The sequence below is a fragment of the Pithys albifrons genome, chromosome 17 (genome assembly GCF_047495875.1).
Source record: "Pithys albifrons albifrons isolate INPA30051 chromosome 17, PitAlb_v1, whole genome shotgun sequence".
In the NCBI taxonomy this organism is placed as follows: Eukaryota; Metazoa; Chordata; class Aves; order Passeriformes; family Thamnophilidae; genus Pithys; species Pithys albifrons.
In genome coordinates, this window is record NC_092474.1 from 7,150,077 (window position 1) to 7,172,878 (window position 22,802).

At 53.7% G+C, this 22,802-nt stretch overlaps 2 protein-coding genes across 5 annotated transcripts in view; one reads left to right on the plus strand and one right to left on the minus strand.

Annotated features, from left to right (window-relative positions):
• TRAFD1 (TRAF-type zinc finger domain containing 1) lies at positions 1-9,992 on the plus strand. Its single transcript, XM_071572088.1, has 11 exons — positions 1-527; positions 2,151-2,286; positions 2,374-2,427; positions 4,135-4,360; positions 5,616-5,804; positions 6,365-6,438; positions 6,573-6,788; positions 7,498-7,588; positions 7,832-8,129; positions 8,524-8,593; positions 8,858-9,992. The coding sequence occupies exons 1-11, from the start codon at positions 478-480 to the stop codon at positions 8,897-8,899; spliced, it is 1,446 nt and encodes a 481-aa protein (XP_071428189.1). The 5' UTR covers positions 1-477; the 3' UTR covers positions 8,900-9,992.
• Positions 9,993-10,052: 60 nt separating this feature from the next.
• Positions 10,053-22,802, minus strand: part of HECTD4 (HECT domain E3 ubiquitin protein ligase 4) — a 74,270-nt gene continuing 61,520 nt past the window's right edge. For all 4 annotated transcript variants that reach the window (XM_071572086.1, XM_071572084.1, XM_071572085.1 and 1 more), the window contains exons 63-76: positions 22,510-22,733; positions 22,277-22,428; positions 21,836-21,942; positions 20,930-21,053; positions 19,979-20,169; positions 19,270-19,416; positions 18,200-18,319; positions 17,927-18,082; positions 15,995-16,098; positions 14,952-15,173; positions 14,463-14,629; positions 13,851-14,046; positions 13,279-13,501; positions 10,053-12,626 (exon numbers count right to left, since the gene is read on the minus strand). In XM_071572086.1, the coding sequence (XP_071428187.1) occupies positions 12,490-12,626; positions 13,279-13,501; positions 13,851-14,046; positions 14,463-14,629; positions 14,952-15,173; positions 15,995-16,098; positions 17,927-18,082; positions 18,200-18,319; positions 19,270-19,416; positions 19,979-20,169; positions 20,930-21,053; positions 21,836-21,942; positions 22,277-22,428; positions 22,510-22,733 (2,270 nt within the window). In that variant the 3' untranslated portion in view covers positions 10,053-12,489. The remainder of the gene's footprint in view (positions 12,627-13,278; positions 13,502-13,850; positions 14,047-14,462; positions 14,630-14,951; positions 15,174-15,994; positions 16,099-17,926; positions 18,083-18,199; positions 18,320-19,269; positions 19,417-19,978; positions 20,170-20,929; positions 21,054-21,835; positions 21,943-22,276; positions 22,429-22,509; positions 22,734-22,802) is intronic.

Genomic DNA, 22,802 nt, shown 5'->3' on the forward strand with positions numbered 1-22,802 from the left:
GGCCGGGACAGCGGAGGGACCGGCGGGGACAGCGAGGAGAAGCCCGGGGGGCAGCGGGAGCGACCGGGGACAGCGGGCCGGGCCAGGGGATCCGCTGCACCGGCAGCAGCGGCAGCGGGGCCACCGCGGACGCCGCGCCGGGGGACTCTCAGCACCGTCGGCATCCTCAGCGGGACCACCGGCACTGGGGACACCGGGACCACCCGGACCACCGACACTGCCCCGGGCGGGGCCTGCCGACACCCGCGCGCGGCCCGAGCCCCGCCCCGCCAGCCCCGCCGAGCCGCACTCGCCGCCTCTCTCGATCCTTCCCTCCGTTTTTCCCTCCCTCTCTTCCTCTTTCCTTCCCTCCCTACCCGCTCTCCCCTCTCTCCCCCCTCCCGCCGGGGCGCGGGCCGGAGCAGCAGCAGCAGCGGCCGCAGCCCGGCCAGGCCGTGCCCCGGGGCTCTGAGGGGAGCGGCCCAGCCCGGCCCCGCCATGGCCATCGCGGCAGCGCCCGGGGACGAGGCCCGGCTCTGCGGGAACTGGTGAGGCCCGTCCGGGTGAGGGGATCGGGGAGAGCCGGGCTGGGCTGGGTCAGGGCGTCGAGGAGAGCTGGGCTGGGTGGGGGTCGGGGAGGGCAGAGCCGGGCTGAGCTGAGCCGGGCTGGGCCGGGCCAGGGATCGGGGAGGGTCGGACTGGGCCGGGCCGGGGGTCAGGGAGAGCCGGGCCGGGGAGTCGGGGAGGGCAGAACCGGGAGTCGCGGAGGGCTAAGCCGTGCCGGGCTGGGCTGGGCTGTGCCGGACCAGGCCATGTGTCGGTGAGAGCCGGGCCAGGGATCGGGGAGGGTCAGACTGGGCCGGGCCGGGGGTCAGGGAGAGCCGGGCGGGGGGTCGGGGAGGGCTAAGCCGTGCCGGCCTGGGCTGGGCTGGGCCGGACCAGGCCATGTGTCGGTGAGAGCCGGGCTGGGGATCGGAGAGGGCCGAGCCGGGCCGGGCCAGCGTTAGACCCGGGTAGAACTCCCTGCAGAGCGGAGGTTGCGGGTCGGCGGATTTACCCCCACACCTCCTTTGTACCCGAGCGTTCCGCCGTCGGTTTCGCCTTCTCCGCTATTAACGCGGTGTAATTCTCTCACTTGTACTCTAGTTTCTGGCTGAACAGGCAGCGCTATTGAAACTAAAGCGTCCAGCTCCAAATCCAGGCTCGGTTTGCAGTGGGATCCCCACGGCCCCGTGTCCCTCGGCACAAACAGAACGAGCGGCACAAGCACTCGTTGTTGGGGCAGTTCTTGTCTCCCATTCCAGCCCCAGCAATGCCCTCACTCACCAGCTGGGCCCTGACCAGAAACAGTTAAAGATATCAGCTTTTTTAGTGGTGTTTTTGTTCAAAGAGACGTCAGAACCCACACGGGTCCCTGCAAGGTCAGCAGGGTTTGTTTGGTCTGTGCAGCTCAGAGGCTGCTCTTGGCCTTTGTTGCTTTGGGCAGGAAAAGAAACTGGAGCGGCTGGAGCAGGAATTGTGCAGTTAGTGTGGGTGTTTCCAGGGCTGATTTCCCGGAGTGGGAGGATACATCCATCCCTCCAGGAGTGGTGCTTCCTGCTGGAGGGACTGGGCTCCCTGTGCCTCGGGTCTGCTGGGGCCCTTCCTGTCCTCCGGGTGGGAAAATGGGCATCTCAGAAAGGAAAGTTGGGCAATTCTGGGGTACAGAGTGGGGTTGTCACTGCTGGGGCTCTGAGCAGCCTGAGCAGGGGTGGAGTTTTGCAGTCCCTTCCATCCCCAACCATTCCATGATTCCATCATTCCCTGGACATGTCTGGCCTAAGAGAGTTTGTCCGTTTTTTTTTTTTTCCCAAACAAAGCGCTGTTTGATCCCTCAAGTGATTTTCAGGAGAAGCTTTTACCTCCTCGGGTTGGTTTGTTAACTTGGGCCTGGTAATAACTTGGTTGTGCTGCATGATTTGCCTTTCACATGAGGAAATAAATTCACCTGTGTGACTTTTGTGCTAAATACACGAAATTACATCCCCCTGGGCAGGGACCTTAGGCCTGGCTGGGCCTTTCTCTGTAGTTACTCACTTTAAACCATGAATTCCTCAAAATCTTTCTGAGCATTATTTTTTTGTTATGAAACTTGACATTTCTGCCCAGTAACCTCAGTGACTTCCCCCCAGCAAAAAGGACATTCCTGCAGTGAATTTCCTCACCCACGAGATCCACTGTCGCAGGAACATTGAAATCTGCCCCTTCTGCAGTGACTCAGTGCCCAAGTCTGAGATGAAGAACCACGTGGAGTCTGAACATGTGCAGGTGAGGGAACTCCTGCCCTCCCTCCCTCCCTCCCTCCCAGAGGGCTCATCCCTGTGCCATTAACCCAGAGGGCTCTGTTTGCTGCAGGTGACCTGCAAGTGCAGGATGAAGATGGAAAACAGCCTCCTGAAGGAGCACGAGGTTGGTGGATTTTATGTTATGAAACCCTTGATTTTATATTATTGAACCCTCTGTGGTGGTTCCAAGCACTGATTCTCCCGGGCCTTTCTGTCAGCCAGAATTCCAACCTGTGGGTTGGGCATCCTTTTATTGAGTGATGCTTCCTAAATTCACCCTCTCTGGGAGGGGGTTGGAAACTGCCTTTAAGTGCTGGAGCCACTCAGGGGTTTTCATATCATGATGTCTGTGATAATTGGTAACTTTTTGTCCTTATTAGTGCCTAAAGTGAAAAATAAGTATTTAAAAATATGATTAACTTGGCTTTTTCTCCATTCCTTTACCATTTCATGTTTCTGTCTCTGCTGCAGTCACTGAGTTTTTAGAACTGACTATTATCAGTGAGTTTTCATAACTTGTTATGTCCAAACAGACTTTAAAAATAGCCTGTAAAATAAACTAAAATAGGACACAGTGGGATTTTCAGAGTTCTGAATCCACTTGGCTGCTGTCACAGGCAATCTTGTTATAAATGTCATCCCTTCCCTTCTCGTGGGCTCATTTCAAGGCAGCTCTGGAAGTGCCACCTCAGCCTGTTGTTGCCGAGAGAAAAGGGATTTTCCTTGGAAATCTGTCCAGTTCTAAACCCTGGGAGTAGCTTATCCTGCCTGTGTGTGTGGAGCCTTTGGCTTTGTTTGTAAAGACATTAGTGATGTTTTGTTATCTCAGCGTCTCTGTTACAACATACAACACTTTATCTGGTTTTAACCCTTTTTGAAGGGGTTAAATGTGTATCTTATCTACTTTTAACCCCTTTGAAGGGGTTAAACAGGTATTTTACCTATTTTTAACCACTTTTGAAGGGCAGCTTACCTGTTGTTGAGTGTGGGATAAAGAACATTTGCAAGCAGTTCTTGCTGAATAGTAAATGAGGAGTAAGTCTGTTCCCTACAGAGCACACACCAAGGTGTTAAAAACAATCGAATCCAATAGAATAGAACAAAATCCTTCCCTTTATTCAGTGCTGGGAACATGGGGGATGACTCCACCAAAGATGTTCCATAAGACTATTTTGTTTCCAGGTTTATGTCCTGAGTTAAGCTGAAACCCCTTCCCAAAGTCAGGCAGGATGTTTGGGGTGACTTCTAACAGATCTAATGGGCTGCTCTGATCTCTGCAGCTCTGAATTGCCTTTTAACCAAACAATGTCACAGCATCAAACCTCTGATGTAGAGAGATTTTCTGATTTACTTCTTACAGCTCAGCCTCTGATCCAAACAGGGTTTTGATTTATCTCTTAAAGTTCAAAGTGTTAAATTCCTCTTTGTCTAAAGCTCTGCGTGGTTTGGAGAACTGACAAACTGAAGTACAAGCTGAAATCCAAAATCAATATAAAATACAAAGTGCAGGTCTGATTCAAAGTTAATAAAGACCATCATGATTTTATGGAGAAGGGATAAAATCCATTTTCTTAAGGAGGTCCCTGTATCAATTCTCACTGGGATGTCCTTGGACTTCAGGTCTGTATCTGAGAGCCAATTGCAAACAGCTCTGTGTGAACTTCCAGGCTTAAAACAATTCAGAACAATGCTCAGCTTGTATTTATTCCAGGCTGGTTTGTTTTTTAGCGAGGCTGTGGATGAGGCCACAGCAGCGTGCCCAGCCCCAGGGAGGGCAGAGCCTCCTCCTGCCACCCAGCTCGGTGGCACAGCTGTCCCCTGTGTCCTGCAGGCATCGGCGTGTCCCCTGCGGCGCTGCCCGTGCCGCTTCTGTGACATCCCGCTGGCCGCGGGCGAGCTGGGCGAGCACGAGAGTTATTGCGGGGCCCGCACCGAGCGCTGCGCCCGCTGCGGCCACCACGTGTTGCTGCGGGACCGCCCGGAACACCCGCGGCACTGCGGGACACGGCCCGCACCTCCGACCGGCCCCGAGGGCACCGCAGAAACCCGCGGGAAAGGTACGGAGAGTGGGAGGGCACAGCAAAGGCTGAGAGGGGAGAAGGGACGGGATGTTAGTGCGGCTGAACCCGTGGGAGGGGCTGGGGTGGCGTCAGGAAAGAGACTGAGGGGCTGGAGCCGGGCCAGAGAAGAGCAAGGAGGCTGGAGAAGGGACTGGAAGTGGCACTGAGTGTCCTCTTAAACACCTCCAGGGACAGAGAATCCAACATGTCTTGATCCAACCCCACTGTGATCACCAGCCCAGGGCACGGAGTGCCCTGGGCTGGTGATCACAGTGGGGTTGGATCAAGTCGGGGGGATCACAGTGGGGTTGGATCAAGGGTTGGATTGATGATCTCAGAGGTCTCTTCCAACCCAACTGAGAAGAGAAGAGCAACGAGGCTGGTGAAGGGACTGGAGCACAAGTGCTGTGGGGAGAGGCTGAGGGAGCTGGGGGTGTTCAGCCTGGAGAAGAGGAGGCTCAGTGGTGACCTCAACACTGTCTAGAACTACCTGAAGGGAAGTTCTGGCCAGGTGGGGGTTGGTCTCTTCTCCCAGGCACTCAGCAATAGGACAAGGGGGCACGATGGGCTCAAGCTCTGCCAGGGCAAATTGAAGTTGGAGATGAGAAAAAAATTCTTTGCAGAGAGAGTGCTCAGGCATTGGAATGGGCTGCCCAGAGAGGGGGTGGATTCCCCATCCCTGGAGGTTTTTAAACTGAGCTTGGCCGTGGCACTGAGTGCCATGATCTGGTAAAGGGACTGGAGTTGGACCAAGGGTTGGACTTGATGATCTCAGAGGTCAGTAGGTTTTCCTTCCATAAGAGGAAATTAAAACCCATGAAAGTGTTGAAACTATGAAATTTCATGGGTTTCTTCTCTACAGCTTCAATTCCACTGTTCCCAAATGTGGTATCTTGAAAAAGAATTTGTTTTCTCAGCAATATACTGAAAAACAAAGCTGGAGAGTTTTCAGCCTGTGAGAGGGAAGAGGCTGCAGGGAGTTAATAACTTGTTCAGTGCAGTCAGAGGTTCCTCAGTGACTGCAAAGCTCCCAGAAAGTCTCAGTTCAAGTTGTTTGGAGGAAGAGTTACAACTTCCTTATTTTTCTCTCTTTGTTTTGGGTCCAAACAAACCCAGGATGTTTGTTCTCCTTCCTCCTCCTGAATTTGGGGCGTCCTTGGCTTTGAAGTGCAGAACTCCAGGAGTGTCCTGTGCAGAGGAACTGCTGGGGATGAGTTTGATGTTCTCAGCTGACAATATTTATCTTTTGAAGGGGATGAATTGGAGCAAAAAGAAATCCCCAATTCCTCACTGCCAGAAGAGTGGAATGCTGACTTAGACTATGTGTTGGCTCTCAGCCTGCAAGATGAGAATAATCCTCCCCAAAACACTGCTGCTGGAATTCCCAGGGACCTCTGGGAATACGACTGCCCTGAAGAGCCCAGGCCATCTGCCCACCTTGGTGAGCCCCTTCAGCCAAACCGTCTCCTGCCACTTCCCAGGGTCCTTCAGCACCTCAGACCACAGGGAAAGTCTTGGGGAAAGGGGAGGGTTTGCCTTAAATTTGAGGGAAGGGAGAAGGAAAGATTGGATTGGGAATGTTAGAGATTATCTGGGTATTCTGAAATGTCAGTAGTGTTCTCTTTAGACTCGTCCTAAAGCAGAGCAGGGAAAGAGGAACTAAAAGCTGTGGTGGGTCTGTGACCTTGGGGGGTGGTGGGAGCCCCATGACAGCTGGGGAGGGAAGGGTTTCTATGGAAGTTAGATGTGATGGGAAGGAGTATCTGGGGGAGGCCTTGAGACCAGCCCCTCTGAAGGAAGGAAGGGCACTAAAAGGGTTTATTGAGAGCAGTAATAGGTGATTTTAGCAGAGCATTCCATCCCTGTTTGACCCCACCCTGCTCTCCCTCTGGCTGCTGGCCCAGCACACACAGAGCCCGGTGCTCAGGATTTCTGGGGATCAGCCACTCCAGCTGCTCCAGCTTCCCTCAATCAAGGGGTTTTCCTTCCCTTCCCTTGCAGGCACAGAGCCCATCCTGCTGCCCTGTGAGTTCTGTGAGAAGCTCTGCCCTGCCGAGGAGCTCATCCTTCACCAGGTCTGGCACTTCCTCTGTCTTGGGCTTTGCTTTTGTTCTGTTCCTGTGGCTGACCCTGTGGCTGAGAGAGAGCTCTGCAGTTGGGTCTTTGGCTCAGCAGGAAGGGTGATTTTTCTGTGTTTCCTGTGGAACAGACAGGGTGTAACCCAGCAAGTGCCTTTGCCTCGTTCAGCAAGAGGAGCTCTTCTCCAAAGCCCTGGGAATTCGATGCTGTGGGAGCTGTTGGCTCCAACAGCTCCAGGACTCCCCCTGCATCCCAGCCCCAGGCTGGCCAGGCAGAAGGAGACATCCTGATTCCCTGTGAATTTTGTGGCATCCAACTGGAAGAACAGGTTCTCTTCCATCATCAGGTACTGAATGGGATGGGATCTGTCATGTCACATCCAGCTGCAGTGTCACAGGGCCAGGTGGGGGCTGGGACTGAGCTCTGTCCTACAGCACCAGGGCAGGGGGGTGGCCGTGACTGTGCCCAGGGCAGGGGGTGGCCGTGACTGTGCCCAGGGCAGGTGTGAAGGTGTGACTGTGCCCGGGGCAGGTGTGAAGGTGTGACTGTGCCCGGGGCAGGTGTGAAGGTGTGACTGTGCCTGGGGCAGGGCCGTGGCTGTGACTGTGTCCAGGGCAGGTGTGAAGGTGTGACTGTGCCCAGGGCAGGGGGGTGGCCGTGACTGTGCCCAGGGCAGGGGGGTGGCCGTGACTGTGCCCAGGGCAGGTGTGAAGGTGTGACTGTGCCCAGGGCAGGTGTGAAGGTGTGACTGTGCCCAGGGCAGGTGTGAAGGTGTGACTGTGCCCGGGGCAGGGCCGTGGCTGTGACTGTGTCCAGGGCAGGTGTGAAGGTGTGACTGTGCCCGGGGCAGGGCCGTGGCTGTGACTGTGTCCAGGGCAGGTGTGAAGGTGTGACTGTGCCCAGGGCAGGGGCGTGGCCGTGACTGTGCCCAGGGCAGGGGCGTGGCCGTGACTGTGCCCAGGGCAGGGGGGTGGCCATGACTGTGCCCAGGGCAGGGGGGTGGCTGTAACTGTGCCCAGGGCAGGGGTTGGCCTTGACTGTGCCCTGTCCTGCAGCACTACTGTGACCAGCGCCCGGCCAGCCCTGAGCCCGCCACAGCCCCAGACAGGTGGCACTCACCGGAGCGGCGACAGAGCCGGCACCAAGGTGGGCACAGCACAGCCTCATCCTTCCCTCAGGTGCCCTGTGCTGGGGACACCCTGCTCTGTCCCTGAACTGGAAACCCCTCAATCCTCTCCCTGCTGTGGTTTCACAGGGAGGAGGAAGTCACTGTCCTCTGTGTCCTTGGGGTCTTGGTTATGGTGCCCTGGGTTGCAGGGATGGGAATGGGGCTCACTCTGCTCCCTGCAGGTGCTGTTCCCTTTTCAGCTCCATGTCCTCTCCTTGCAGGAGATGTTTCTCCTGGGCACGCAGAAGGCCGTGGGCAGCCAGGGCTGGGCTGCCCTGCCCAGGGCACCAAGCTGAGGAGTGACAGGGCCAGCGCCAGGAGTGCCCCCTCGGCCGGTTCCGCGGACTCCGGTGCCGCTCCCGGCCAGCCCAGGAAGGGCAGTGGCAGCGAGGGCAGAGCCAAGGCTGGAGGGGCAGGGGCAGCTGCAGGGGGCACCACACCACGGGCCAGACCTGCCCAGCACCAGTCTGGGCACAGCTTCACCTCCAGCTTCTCCAGAGCTCCTCCAGCCCAGCCAAGGTACGACCTTTGCCTTCTGTCCCAGGCCTTGTGCTGCAGGTCTGGAGTCCCTGGAATTTGCCCATAGCTGGAAGGGCTTTTCAGGGGCTTCCAAATTGACTCAGTTGAATTTGGCTGACAAAAAATTTAGTTATTTTACTTCAAAATAGAATGGACAAATGGGTCACTGGGATAAAATGTAGCATAACACCTGGTTACCTGTCCATGGTCCTGCTCTGCTCTCAGCTGGGCTGTGAACAGGAGCTGGTTCTGGTACAGGAATAGCTGGGTCAGGGTCCAGGGGGAGACAAAAGAGCTTCTGCTCTCCCTGCTGGGCTGCTCCGTGTTCATCCAGCAGCAGGAGCCCTGGAAGGGGTGGGTTCTCCCCTGAGGGTGTCCCTGCTCATCCCCACAGCCCCAGCACCGGAGGGAGGAGCCTCAGGCTCCAGGACCGGCACGTCGGCCTCAGGCGCAGGAGCAACAAGGTGAGGCTGCAGGAGCAGCTCAGGCAGGGGCAGTGCCAGCCTTGCAGGGCTCGGGGCTGGGAATTCCAGGGGTCCTGGTGCTGCTCTGGGGGCTGCCCTCCAGGCTCCTCCTGCCAGGGAGAGGGGTGGGGACCTTCCTCTGGGACAGTCCCTGCCTCTTTACCCCTTGGGATGGTTTTCCCAGAACAAGAAGCTTTTTATCACTTGCTCCTTAGCAGGTAATATTTGAAAACTGTTTTTCATTTCTTTTCCTCTTCCCTCAAGGCAAAAGCCCAGAACCCAGGGGCTGGATCCCCTGAGGAATGAGCCACCACTGATGAAGACATGGAGGCCTGGGCCCTGTTCTGTGCTCTGTCCTATTCCTTGGTCAGAGCACAAGCAAATTCCTACTCTGGATTTAAATTTTTAGGCAGTGACCATTTTCTAAATCTCTATTTTTCATCTGTAAGAGCAAACATCAGGTTTTTATGTCTCTGAGCACCCCCCAAGGCAGCAACTCGAGTCCTACCTTGGCCCCACTTGGGCCAGGACTGGTGCCAGGCTGAGCTCCCAGGGAGTGTCCTGCTCAGGCACAGCAGGTGCCACCCCAGGGAGCTGCTGGAGCCCCAGACCTGCCCCACACGGAGCAGGACTGAGCGTGGCTGGTCAAAAGCTTCTCCTTTTGCTGCATTTTCCCTGTTTGTAAATTCTTTGGAATAAAAATTTATCTAATGCTGTCCCAAAATGCTGTGCAGTAAAACTATTCCCTGAACCATCTCTGAGGGTGTTTCCCACCCCACTGGTGCTGGGCAGGAGTCTGGGAGTCTGTTCCAGCATTCCCAGCCCTGGGTCCATGTTCCTTTGCTGTTGGCTGGGGGAAGTGGTACTGCAGGAGCTGGAGCCTAATTAGGGGGGCAGCAGATGGTATTAGCAGGGCTAATTAGCCACTCAGCCTTTGGCAGGGTGTCCTCTCCATCCCACTGGTGCAGAGCTACAGAACAGTGAGGGATCCTCCTCCTAAAATAAAGACATTTTCCAGATGCTCCCCCCAACTGTGTTTATTTGTACAAGAAGAATAAAGGAATTTAAGAACAGGTGGCAACCAAATCTGTGTTCTCCCCATGCCTGGGGAGATCAGGGAAGGGGGAGCTGCTTCCTGGGCTTTGGGATGGATAACAGCCTGCCTGGGGTCAGAACTCATTAATGTGACAAATAACTAATTCCTGAGGTGGCAAAGCTATTCCTCAGGGGGAAGAACATCCCAGTGGCTCCAGAAGGGAAAGCTCAGCAGTGGCTGTGCTGACTTCAGTACAAAATACTTACCTTTTGTTCCAAGCAAATAAAAATGAGCCATAAAAGTGGCATTTAAAGAGAGAACCTGCAGCTTCCCTTCCTCCCCTTCCACATCCTGTGCCTCAGGCAGCTCCAGCAGGGGATCCCATTCCTGGCAGCCCAAAGAAGGACACGAGAAGGGCAGGGGGGTGTTAAGAATCTCCTTTATGCAGGTGTACACTCGATGGCCAAGAGCACTTACAGGTTAATGCCGTGTACGGAACCGAGATGGACACACACCAAGCTAGAACTAATACCCAGCTCCAGAGTTTTCCATGGTTTAGTATAATTTTACATTCTGAATGAATATATATTAAAAAAAATAATAATAATCATCACAAACCAATCTTTGCTTTGACAAACAAGCCTAGTACAGACAATGTCAAGTTCATTTAAAGCACGAGGAATTAAGGATGATTAGAAAAGCTTGAATCAAAAGGCCATTGGGCTGCGGCCGAGGGGCTGCAGCACTTCCTTCCCAGGAGCACGAAATGAACCAAAAGAAAAGCCAGAAAACACCCACAGCTCCTCCTCCTGTGGGGCTGGTCCTGTCCTGGAGAACAGCCCAGAGGCCATGGAGGTTGGTTACTGGTGTGATGCTTGTCCTGCAGAAGCAGCTCCGTTTCCACCTCCACGTGCAAACGGCATCGACGCAAAGTTCGTTATTTGTAATCATAAATAATTCATTGTAATAAATACGGATCAAGTAACTGTCCAGCACGTCTCAGGGCTGGGGTGCAGATGTGCCCTGTGCTCTCCAAGGAGCACACACAGCAGCAGCAGTTCCTTACTCACAGCTGGAACCAGCGCCTTGGGAACCGTCGGCATTCCGAGCTCCGGGACCTTCCGCGGCTGCTCCGGGGCCCCAAACAACCCAGAGAGAGCCCATCCTGCAGCCACAGCTCTGCCAGGAATTCCACTGGTGTTCCCTCGGGACACCTCGTGGGAACAAACCGGCTCCAAGCCGCTCCTCCGGCTCCACTTTCCCTCGGTCTTTGTAAACTCCAGGTGTTGGCGCTTCCTCCGAGTGGTTTCTGAGCTACATAAACGCTTCTACCAGGGAATGGACAAGATTGGAGAGTAAATATTCTTCCTACATGGATCTGTTCCCTGGAAAGGGGGATATGCAATGGGAGGGTAACAGCTTCCTAACCATGGGTTGGGACACTCCGGATGCCAACGACTACCTATGACTGGCACACACATTCCCACTCGCTCACGGAACAACAACACCCACACGTGCTCCTCCCTCACTCTCAGCATCTCCCACATCCCACACACTCACCGTTCCCAGTATTCACAATAATGTACAATAAATACAGTGGGATTCCCAGGAGCACAGCCAGGCCCAGCCCTGCTCTGGAGGTGCAGCCACACTCCAGGCAGAGCTCCTGGGCTGGGGGACACCCCATGAGCTCAGCACCGGCACGGGCAGCTCCAGGGAGGTCTCTGCCTTGGAATTCAGGTTCTGAGTGATCAGAAAAACAACACCATCTATGAAACCCCCAGACTGGGGTGGCCACGGACACCAGTGAGGGACAAGACCCCTCTGAGGGGCTGCTCTGACCCCCAGACACGTCCCACAACACAGCAAGTGAACCGCAGGGCCGCTCTCTTCGCATCAGCTCCCATCTTTCCATACAAAACAGAACCTGCATCCTCCTTCCTCGTCCTCCTGCTGGGTGTCACATTTTTAGGATAATTTGCTCTTAGATCAAAGATTTTTGAGTACAAAAATGAGTTTGATCACACCCCAGTTGCTCTGAAAGCTCTTTGGGAAATGGGATAAAGTCCCAGAGTTTCGGGTGGTGCAGGTCCCTCACCCCCTCCAGAGAGCAGCCAGTTTGTTCTGCTGACATTTGAAGTACAAGACATTATTTTGTTCCTAAGCAAAGCAGACATTCAAGAACATCTAGGGCAGGAATCCCATGGAATTACAGCCCCTTCACTGTTCTGTTATAAATCTTCCCAGAAGTGTTGAGCTGAATTCCCAGGTTAAGTGGCAGCCCCCCGTGCTTGCTCTGAGTTTAAAAAAATTTAAACCAAAGTGGTGGAAAGGTGGACATGAAGCTTGGCAGTGACATTCCTGCTCCAAACCTCAAGCAAGTGCCACAAATCCTTCCTGTGACACCACAGTGTCTGTGCTCTGCCTCTGCCAGGGCAGCACTTCCCTCCCCACACCCAAACCTGGCATTTTTGTACTCAAAAATGTCTCAGGGGAGCGACACACGAGCCTCCCCTGAGCTTGGGGTGCCCTCCCTGCTCTGTTTGCAGGGGAAGCTCGTTCTTGATTACAAAATTAGAAATGTACATGTTGAAAGGTTGTTTTTCCCAATTAAATTATACACAAACCTGTCTTTTACTAAACTATCCTACAAATATTCCACAAACAAGGCAGCAAAAGAACCAGTCCACCACAAAGTCTACAAATACAAAATGGAAGTCTTCTGAGAATCACTGGGATGGGGACGAGGACTCGGCAATAAATTAACCTCCTGCTCGGCAGCGCAGTCTGGGAGGCGTCGGGCGGGACTGGGGGGTCCCACCTGGGCACGGCCACGGCACAGTCACCTCTGGCACCTCCCTCAGCCGCTCAGAGGGTCCTCCCGGTAGTGGATGGCGTAGCGCAGCTTCTCCAGCATGATGTCCAGAGAGGAGTACTGCGGCAGCTTGATCATGAACATGCACGTCTCCACACGGATGTACCGCGAGTCCGGGGAACCTGCGCGGGAACCGGGCGGGTTGGAGAGGGACCACCGGGGGTGGAACGGGCGCCACCAAGGGATTGGAAGAGACACCGGGGTGGGGGTTGGAAGAGACACCGGGAAGGAGGTTGGAAGAGACACCAGGGTGGGGGTTGGGGTTTCTCCTTGTCCAAAAGCTGTTCCTCCCCCTTGCCCCTTACTGAGGGTATCAAAATCAAATCCCCGCCTGTCGTGGGTCTTTTGAATCCTAAATATTTCTGTGCTGCTCCATCAGGGCTCAGGGTGAAATTTCTCTGAGTTCAATAATTTTAAAAGTATATCAGATAAATATCAGTCTCTCAGAGTCTAGAGACAAATTTTTAAGTATCATGGAATCCCTACTAGAAAGGACCTTAAAGCTCATCCAGTTCCACTCTCCTGTCATGGGCAGAGAACCTTCCACTACAAGTAGTTCAAGTTTATGGTAAGTTTTGACATGATTTAAAACCAAGTTCTCTCTCTTCTTATTTACACTCCCTGCCTCTCTCTGTCACTGTGCATTGGATTCGAGCTGGAATTACACGAAGGGGGACTGGAAGCTGGGACTGTGCCATGAGAAGCATCGGCTCCCTTGGCCTCTGAGGATTGGCATCCCTGTCCTTCTGTCCCCCCCCGTCCCCTGTGCCCCACCTGCAGCGCCGTCGGGGGGGGCGATCTTCATGGGGTAGGGTGGCACGTGGGCCGTGTCGGGGCCGCCGTCCTTGCAGGGGCAGGTGAAGGGGATCCTCTCCTGGTTACAGGCAAACTTGATGAACTTGCAGAGCTCCTCCTGCGTGAACATCTCCAGGGCGCTCCAGAAGAACTCGATGTGCTGGTCGGTCTCCATGAGGCCCACCTGGTACATGGTGTGTGCCTGAGGGAACAGGGAGCACACTGTCCACACTGCCCTCCTCTCTGCCTTCAGCAACCCACCCACTCTGCCTTAAATACGTAAAAATCAGTACAATCAAGGTGGATTTAAAATCGGATTCTAAAAAGCAAATTCCTTGTTCCTCTCTGGAACAAGCCCCAGTACTATTATTTCCTGAAGCCAGTGAGATCTTAAGCTCCCTTGGGGGAAAAGAGGGGTGTGTGAGGACAGGCCAGAGCCCCCCAAGGCTGTCCTGGCTGCATCACAAGCAGAGCATTCCCCCCAGCAGGTGTTGATCCTCCTCTCCTGTCACAGGGGCAGTTTGGCAGCAGCAGCTGCTCGTTGTGCCCACCTTGAGGAACTCCAGGTTGATGTAGGGGAGGCCACAGGTGCGGAGCTCCATCTCCAGAGGCGTGAGGGTGGTGAGGAGCTGCAGGGGGATGATGGAGCCCAGCCCTGCCCTCACTGCTGTCATGCACTCCGGGCTCTGCAGCTCCCGCATCCGCAGGCTCCGGATCGCAGCCGCGTACACGTCCTTGTTCTCCCACCTGCCAGGGCACAGAGCTGGCATGAGGCAGGAGCAGCTGAGGGGCCCTGAGACCCCACCCCAGACCACCCTGCATGGAAGGGTTTTAAGGAGAGATCCCACTCCTGAATAATCCAGAGCGAGCAATAAGCTCTTTGCATTCTGATGCTTCCCAGTTTAATTCCGCTGTCCTCAGCATCCTGCTCCCCTCTCCCTCCTGGAGCCCATCCACAGCTGACTCCAGCCCTGCTCCTCACCTCTTTCTTACAAACAACACCAGTGATTCCAAATTCCTGCCAACTTTTTACAAAGTAAAGCTTTCCCAGAGCTCAGCTTGTTCCAAAAGCACCTCTGGAGAGCCTGGTGCTTGGGAAGTCCCCCCAGAGAGGGTCCTTTGCCACCTGAGTGCCATGTCCTGCCCAGAAGGCTGTTCCTTACCCCACAGGGATGTGCCTGCCCCTGGGACACAGCTCCACCTCCTCCCCTGTCATGGTCAGGTAGGTGAATTTGCAGCAGGGTTTGTTGGGGCAGTCAGGGCTCTCCATCGCCAGGTGTTGGGAGGCAATTTCTGCACAAAGAGCTTCCAGCTCTGTCTCATCGTTGATCTGTCAGGAAACAATAACAAGGGCCTGGTGACCAGCAGGGCAGGGACTCCTTCCAGGTGTCAAGATAATGGACAGCTCGCTGTGACAGTGGCATGAGGAGCTGCTCTGGGGGTTCTGCCATGGTTCAGCAATTCCACATTCCAGCAGACATTTCAGCAGCCTTAATTCCAGCCTTCCTGGCAGCAGGGGAGGCTGGGGAGCTTCTCCAAGGCAATAAGATGTCAAGTCCTACAATGCAAGATGTCCTGACCCTGCTCCGAGGAAAACCATGTGCCAGTGGCAGCTCTGGGAAAAGGGAGGAAAGAGGAGAAGAGGGACTTACGTTTTCAAATTTTTTGACATAGTTGTAGGTGAGGATGTCAGCTTCCTGCAGATCCACATCAGGGTCCAGGGGCTCTCCCACCAGGGTCTTCCAGAAGGAGGGCAGGAGGTCCAGGGGCAGAGGAACATCTGCTCGGATGGCGATTCCCAGGAGCTGCCCAAAGAAGTGGAACAGCTGCTCCTCGGCGTAGGTGATGGGGCTGGGAGTCAGGATGTACTTCCCCTTGGAATAAAGAGGGCACACAGAGCAGGATTGAACAACCTGAGGGGCCAGGAGGTGACAGGAGGGTGGAAGCCCCAACTGGACAGGAAGGATGATGTTCAGTGGCTACAAAGGATCTGCTGAGCACAGCAGGGAGTCTGTGCTTTATACACTGGTGTTACACCAACTTATCACCCGCATGACCAAACCAACACCGCATTTGTTACATGGTTGACATTCCAGTCTCTCAGCTGTGGGATGTCTCTGAACTGCAGTCTGGATCTGCAGAGCCAGGTTTGCTGCACAGTTGGCCTTAAACTGAGGAAAATGACCTGTTTCCCACGCTGTGAATATTCCCAGGAAGGAAGGATCCCTCAGCTACTGAGAATCTTTGGGCTATAAGCTTTATATTGTTTCTAAAGAACATCCACTGCACAATATAAGACAGTAAATACACATTGAATAACATGGATGGAGCATCTTATTCTACTGGGAATGTGACTGACCTTCCTCGAGTTCACCAGTTTGGGACAGAAAACCTCTGCCCTGCCAACTGAACCCTCTCACTCTGAACTCTGACCAGTCCTAATTCTACTACATTGTGCATTTGGTGACTTGGCTCCTTCTCCAAGTGCCTGTTGCACCATGTGAGGTGCAAGAGGGACCCACCACCAGCCACTCCCAGCTCCCTGGGGGATGTGGGACCTGCCTGGTTCCCTGTGCTGGGAGGGGCTGTCCATGGGAGGCCTCTCTGTCCCTCCACCCCAACGTGCCCACTCCTGATCCAACCCAGCATGCAGAGAGAGAAACACCAGCTCATTCCTGGCACTGAGATCTCACACCTTGTTCTTATTGACAGCAGAGCTGGGGCACAGCAGGAGCAGGGACAGCGAGGAGCTCTGCAGCTCTTTACACACTTGCCAAAGGAAGTGGCGGAAAGATCCACCTGGAAAAGAGACAGGGAAAACATGGAAATGATGGATTTGTTCCCTGCTGAATTCTGAGTGCTGCTTTGTCTTACAGCACTCTGAGAACAGCAGGAATGCCTGTCCCACCAGCTGGCCTGCAGGTGGGATTTGCTGCTGGATTGGGAGATGGATGGTGCTGTCCCATCACAACGGAGTGTTTGATGGGTGAGAGCAGTGAGGGGAAGCACCAGAGACCAGCAGAGCCACAGACACACTTCCCTCCTCACAGACACTGTCCATAACCACCACAGATCCCCAAAAGAGAGGAATGGCCCTGGGAGAAGGCACCAAGGAGCCCTTGGCTCAGCTAATGGGGGCACATGAGACAGGAGTTGGTGACATGAGAAGTGTGTTTTGGGCTCTGGCTCCAGATTCCCCCACAGATCTCCAACAAGGACCACAACAACCACTAGGAATCTGGGCAGCAGTGATGGATTTGCTGCTTTGACCATGGCTGACACCTGGCTGGATATCCCAGCAATTATTCCACGGCTCTGCAAAGCTGAGTTTCCCCAGCTCGTGTTTAAATGAGTCTCCCCCTGAAAACACAGCCTATGGCAGCAGGGTAACACCATCAGCCTTGTCAGCAATTTGAACTGAATGTTGTCTAGTGCAAACTCATGACTTTCAAAGAGGGTGGGTGTTGTTTTAGTGCAATTTGGTTAAGAATTGTATCATTGAATTCCATCACTGTTCTGACAAACCAGGGAAATGATGAATCATGTGGTGGAGAAGACGGACAGATTATAGAGCCTGTTTCATAAATTCCACCCTTTTGCAACAGTTCTGTGCCATAAAGAAATGGTGCTAGGGAGGGAAAAAAGAGACACTGGACTGATCTGAATCTGGGGGAAATGAAGACTGAATCCTTTAGGAACAAGAATAAAATCTGTCTTGATTTCAGCTTGGCTGCATCTGTGAGGTGGAGGGACAAGAAGGCAGATAAATAGAGAGGAAAAAGGAATGACAAATTACAGATCTAGTGAGCAAGAAAACACCCCATCCTACATTGTTTGGGCAAAATACACATACCTGCTCCAAAGAAACAAAGAAATTCCCATTGCCATGAAAGGGCTGAGGGGCAAACTCCACACCTTCATTTTCATCCTAAGCTACTAGAAATTCCTTGGGATCAGACTGCTCAGTGTGCCAGTGGGAGTGAGCTCGGGGAGGGCCACTTCTGAACAGAGGTGCTGTTTGCTATTTCCCTGTGCACACACAGAGCCCTCAGAGCAGCACCCACAGGGCAGCACCCACGGGGCAGCACTCACAGGGCATCTGAGGAGCTGAATACAGGAGGGGATTCCCTTCTTTCCACCTCTAGGACCAAACCACCACAAAGGGAAAGCTGCTTCTTGGGAGGACATGAGAATGCTCTGGTGAAACCCTGGGCTGTGCCCAGTCCCAATGGCCCTGCCCTGCCCCAGGTTGCTGGCTCTGCCCTGCCTTGCCCCAGTGGCCCTGCCCTGCCTCAGTGGCCCTGCCCCGCCTCAGTGGCCCTGCCCCAGGCTGCTGGCCCGGCCCTGCCCTGCCCCAGTGGCCCTGCCCCAGGCTGCTGGCCCGGCCCTGCTCTGCCCCAGTGGCCCTGCCCCAGGCTGCTGGCCCGGCCCTGCCCTGCCCCAGTGGCCCTGCCCCAGGCTGCTGGCCCGGCCCTGCCCTGCCCCAGTGGCCCTGCCCCAGGCTGCTGGCCCGGCCCTGTCCCAGTGGCTCCGCCCCGCCCCTGGGCTGCTGGCCCTGCCCCGCCTCGGGCAGCTGGCCCAGCCCTGCTCTGCCCTGCCCTGCCCCAGGCGCCCCCAGCACACTCACTGGTGCCGTGCACCTCCTCGCCGGTGAAGCGGATGTTGAAGGCATAGGTGGGGTCCCCGCCGCTGGCCAGCTTGACGCAGAGCTGCGAGGAGGGCACACAGCCCAGCTGCCGCGCTGCCTGGCAGAAGTACGAGTTCTCCGAGGAGCGGATCTCCCCTGTGGGGCACACAGGGCAAACAGGGCCCCAGCTCAGAGCCCTGGTAACCACCAGGGTCTGAGCTGGGCAGAGCAGAGCTGGCCTGCTCTGGGGTTGGGGGGTGGTGCTTCCTGTACCTCCCACGATCTCCAGCGGGTCCAGCGTGATCTCCGGCGCCGCGTGGTCGGCGGTTCTTTGGACAGTGGCATTGAGCACCCTGTTCATTACAGTGACCTTTGTGTCATAGAAGATCAAACCTGAATGAAACACATTGCACTGAAGTTAGATTGTGCAAAACCTTCTCTAAAATTCTCCAGTGGACAATGGTAGAAGAATAATTTCTGCCTCACTAGGCAGGTAAGACATGGCTAATCCACACTCTTTTAAAAAATATTCCATGGAATCCCAGAATGGTTTGGGTTGGAAGGGACCCTAAAGCCCACCCAGTGCCACCCCCTCCCATGGGCAGGGACACCTTCCATTGCCCCAGGTTGCTCCAAGCTCTGTCCAACCTGGCCTATTTCTTACTTATGTTTCCTGGAATAAGTGCACTGGGATAGACCACAATTCCAATGTTCTATAAATAGATCCCAGCAACTCCACCACAACCTCTGTAAATAGAAACACTATGCCAAATAGTTTTCAGACATCTGGGATGTTTTGACAATAAAGCTACAGGCAAGAAAACATGATAAAATTAGGACCGTGACACTGCCGCAAATATATATCTACTATCTCTACAAAGAGACATCTCTGCTCATTCCTCTCTTCCCCATACTGCTTTATAAGGTTTTTCCAGTCTGGCCAACAGAAAAACCTCCTTAACACACTGACACCTCTGGTGAACTCTGTATCATCTTCAGAAGATCAATCTGGGAACTGATGTCCCGAATCTTGCATTGTCTAATGAAGGCTGCAAAAACTACTTTCAGTGCTGCTGCACATTAAGTATTTTCTTGATGTCTCTAATTCTCCAACTTCAGTGACGAAGTCCTTGGGTTTTCACCTGATCTTCTGCTTGTTGATAACAATTTCAATTTATGGATACTCCCAAGAAGATACAGGTGATCAAGGTGCACAGTGTCTAATAACTCAGTTGCAAGAACAATCTCCATCTCCTTTAAAAACCAAACCAGGAGAAAGAGAGACCTCCTCCGTGCAGTGCCCTGGTTGGTGCTATGCCTGGGGTGCCCTCCCAGCCCAGCACCTTTGGCCTCCTGCAGCAGCGCAGCGATGCTGTTCCCGTACACGTCTGTCTGGCGCAGCTCCACCAGCGGCAGGAAGAAGGTCTCCAGCGTCGTGTTGAGGGACTGCAGCAGAGCAAATCGCAGGCGCAGGCTCTCCACGGGAACATCTGCCATGGAACACCCAGTCAGGGCCACAGAGATTCCCCACCTGCTGCAGAGCCCCAGTAGGTTTGGTCCAGGAGCCACACAAGCTCCTTCTGGAGCAGCCCCTCCCACCCCTGCACTGAGGATGCAAACCCAGTCTGGATCAGTGATGCTTCTGCCTGGATCTTGAGTCCAGGGGTGTCTGAGTCCAGGATCTTTCATCACAGCTCAATCTATACTATGTGGAAACCCTCTTAAAGTGCTTAGGACAGGATTTAGCTGACTGAAGTCTGCCCTGGTACAGAATGGAAATCCAGCCTTCCTTCCCCCTGTGAGCCAAACACCCCAGGTATTTCTCCTGCTCCAGCCTGAATCAGGAATTCTGCTTGGAGAACAGTTGCAATACACTCCTAACGTTGCCCAAGCACACCCAAGGAGAGGAGAGCCAGACTCACTGTCCCCTCAGCCTGCTGAGGCTCCGAGCTCCACAGAGATGTCCCCACCCCAGGGGACAGCCAGGTCAGTCAGGAGCACTGCCCAGCAACCCCACTGGGCAAGGCCTCCATGCAAACAGCCCACACATACTCAGGAGACAGGAGATCCTGGGGTCTGCGGCATCTGCTGGGTCCAGGTACACCTCGTGGGGGTGCAGCCGTGCCGGGGTGATGGCCAGGTGCCGGCACAGCCGGTTGATGTACTGCACAAGGGCCACGTCCATCTCCAGCGTCCACTTGCGCGACGCCTTCTGGGCATGTCTGGCATCAATGCAGGCACACCTGGAGGTCAGAGGGGCAACACTGTCCACCCAAGCCAACACTGCCCACCAAGAGCATCCAGAGAACTGCATGTGTTGGAGGAGCCACCTGGAGCTCAGCTCTGCTCTCCCCTTCTCTTAAGCAGAGCTGTTTCATTACAAAAACTCCAGACTGGGAACAAGAACTGATTTATCACCCGCTTTTCCTCATGGTTATTAAATAATTAGGAATAAAGGAACTGCCTATTAAGCTCACTTAGTGCACTATCTCCTCTGAAGAAGATATGGGGATGGGGATGGGGATGTGGCAATGAGCTCAGGGTCTGACACAGGGAGATAAGGAGAATTCATTTAAGGGACTTTATTGCTGTACAAGATTAAGAAATTGACTGTTCCCTCTTCTACATAATTTCTGACCCAGTAAGAACCCTGCCAGTTAAACAATTACCCAGAGCACTGGTTGGGGGAGGAAACCAGAGACAGATGAAGCTACAACTCTCATTATAGTAATTCATTATCCAGCTTGGAAGCTGTAAGGACACTATGGCATCTGATTTTGTTGGCTATGCCACAAGAAGTCAGGAACCTGCACATGGACAGCACAGAGACTCCTCTGAAGTGTGTTTGGAGAAAATACCCAATTTTCCCCACAGGCCTTGCAGCCATGGATGGAAGTTTGAGTGTTAAAGCTACTTGGAGTGGCAACACTTGGGGTGGTCAAGTTCTTTCAAGTGAGCACAATGAATCACCACCACATTTACAGAAGGATGTGCAAGCTTTACCTTTCAAAGTGCAGGTCATACCCACAGGAGAGAATGGCTCTCCACACACTGCGGATGTCCTGCTTGGAGCGGTCCACCACGAATCTGTGGAACCCATCCAGGGTCAGGTACTTCTCCTCAGGAACTGACAGCAAAGACATGACCAGCACATGGTTAATGATACCCCACATAGGACAAGGAGGTGGCTGCCTCCTCCAGCTTCTCCTGGCTCTCCCATCCCACCACGGATTGTTTCTCCAGTAGTTCCAAACCATCACACTGCCAGGTCCAACCTGGCCCTCAGTCAATGGCACTTGTTCCCTTCTCTCAAGGACACAACAGCTCCATCTAACCAGGTATCAAGGATCCACATTTGGTGAAAGCTCCAATTCCCAGATTCTGAGCTAGCCTGGCATTTCCTACAGGGAAGAGCAGAGTCCAAGCTCATGCTCTCCTCTTCCACCTGCCTAGAGAAAGAATTTCCAAGCACAACCTGTGGCATGTGCTGTCTCCTCCATGGATACACTTACGAGGTATCTGAAGCTTCTCTTTCATCCCACTTTCCTCTGATAACTTAAGATGTTTCTGATTTCAATTAAGAAACACGATTTAAAACCAGGTGGTTCAAGCCCATCAGATCCCAGTTCCCCTGTACAAACCCCTTGGGGCTGCCCCCTGAGAAGTTCCCTCCTCGGTGTATTCCCAGGGTCTGCACCCTGCTGGATGGATGGCATGAGCACAGTTTGCTCTCACACTCACCAGATTCAGAGACACAAATAAAAGCAGCATTTTAAATCACTATTGAAAGAAAATTAAATTAACTTATTAGAAACAGACCAAATCTATCACAATGTCATATCAACATGTCAACAAACAAATGTATTTCTTTTCTATGTAAAACTATAAAAAATTCTCTCCAGCTCCCACCTTCCTGTTTCTTTGTGGGAGACTTCTCGGGGTCCTTCTCTTCAGGTTTGCTCTTCTCAGGAGATTTTGGCTTCACAGTGGGTTTCTTCTCACTTAAGGCTGTTCGGCTGAGGAAGGGAGTGATTATTAGGGTTGTCAACAACAAAACTTGTCTTTGGTCTGTTCAGGGAATCCCAGAATGGTTTGGGTTGAAAGGGACCTTAAAGGGTTCCACCCCATGCCACAGGCAAGGACACCTTCCACTAGACCAGGCTGCTCCAACCTGGCCTTGACTCAAGGGTTCAAGAACCCAAAACACTCCTTGAAGGTCTTTTATAACCTCAAAGTCACATTTCCCTCTTTGAATCCATACACAGAAATAGAGGGAGAGGGAATAAAAAAATCTGGATTCTTATAGAGAACTCAGCTGTTCACAAGTGCCAAGAGGCTGAAGACACCAACCTGACACTGTTGAGCATGGACTTCTCCTTGGTGGGGGGTTTGGTGACAGGGCGCTTGGTGCTCACCACCTTCACCGGGTGCTGCTCCTTGCCCGCCTTGTTGTACTTGCTCTTGTCAAACTTGGGCTTGGGCACCCCGTACTTCCTTAGGATCTTCCAACACAGAGAGGGAATGGTTACCCAGTGCTCTCCAGTGGCACAAAGAGAAGCTGCAAACAGTTTTCAAAGCACTACCTGGGTGAGCTGGTCCTCGAGCACCTTCTTGGGCGGGCGGACGTTGGTGAAGAACACGTGCAGGAGGTTCCCAGGGGTCTGGGAGTTGATCTGCTCCTTGCTGAGGTAGATGTCAGCAACCTTGATGGGCTTGGCTGGGGTCAGGCTTAGCATTTGCTCAGAATGGACACAGCTTTTAAAGATTTCTGTGAGGACCTCTCGGGCACCTGGGACCAATTTCTCACCTAAATAAAAAAAACCCAACGAGTAGTGTGGTACAAATGACAGCTGTTGAGAATCTGAAATGGGAAAAT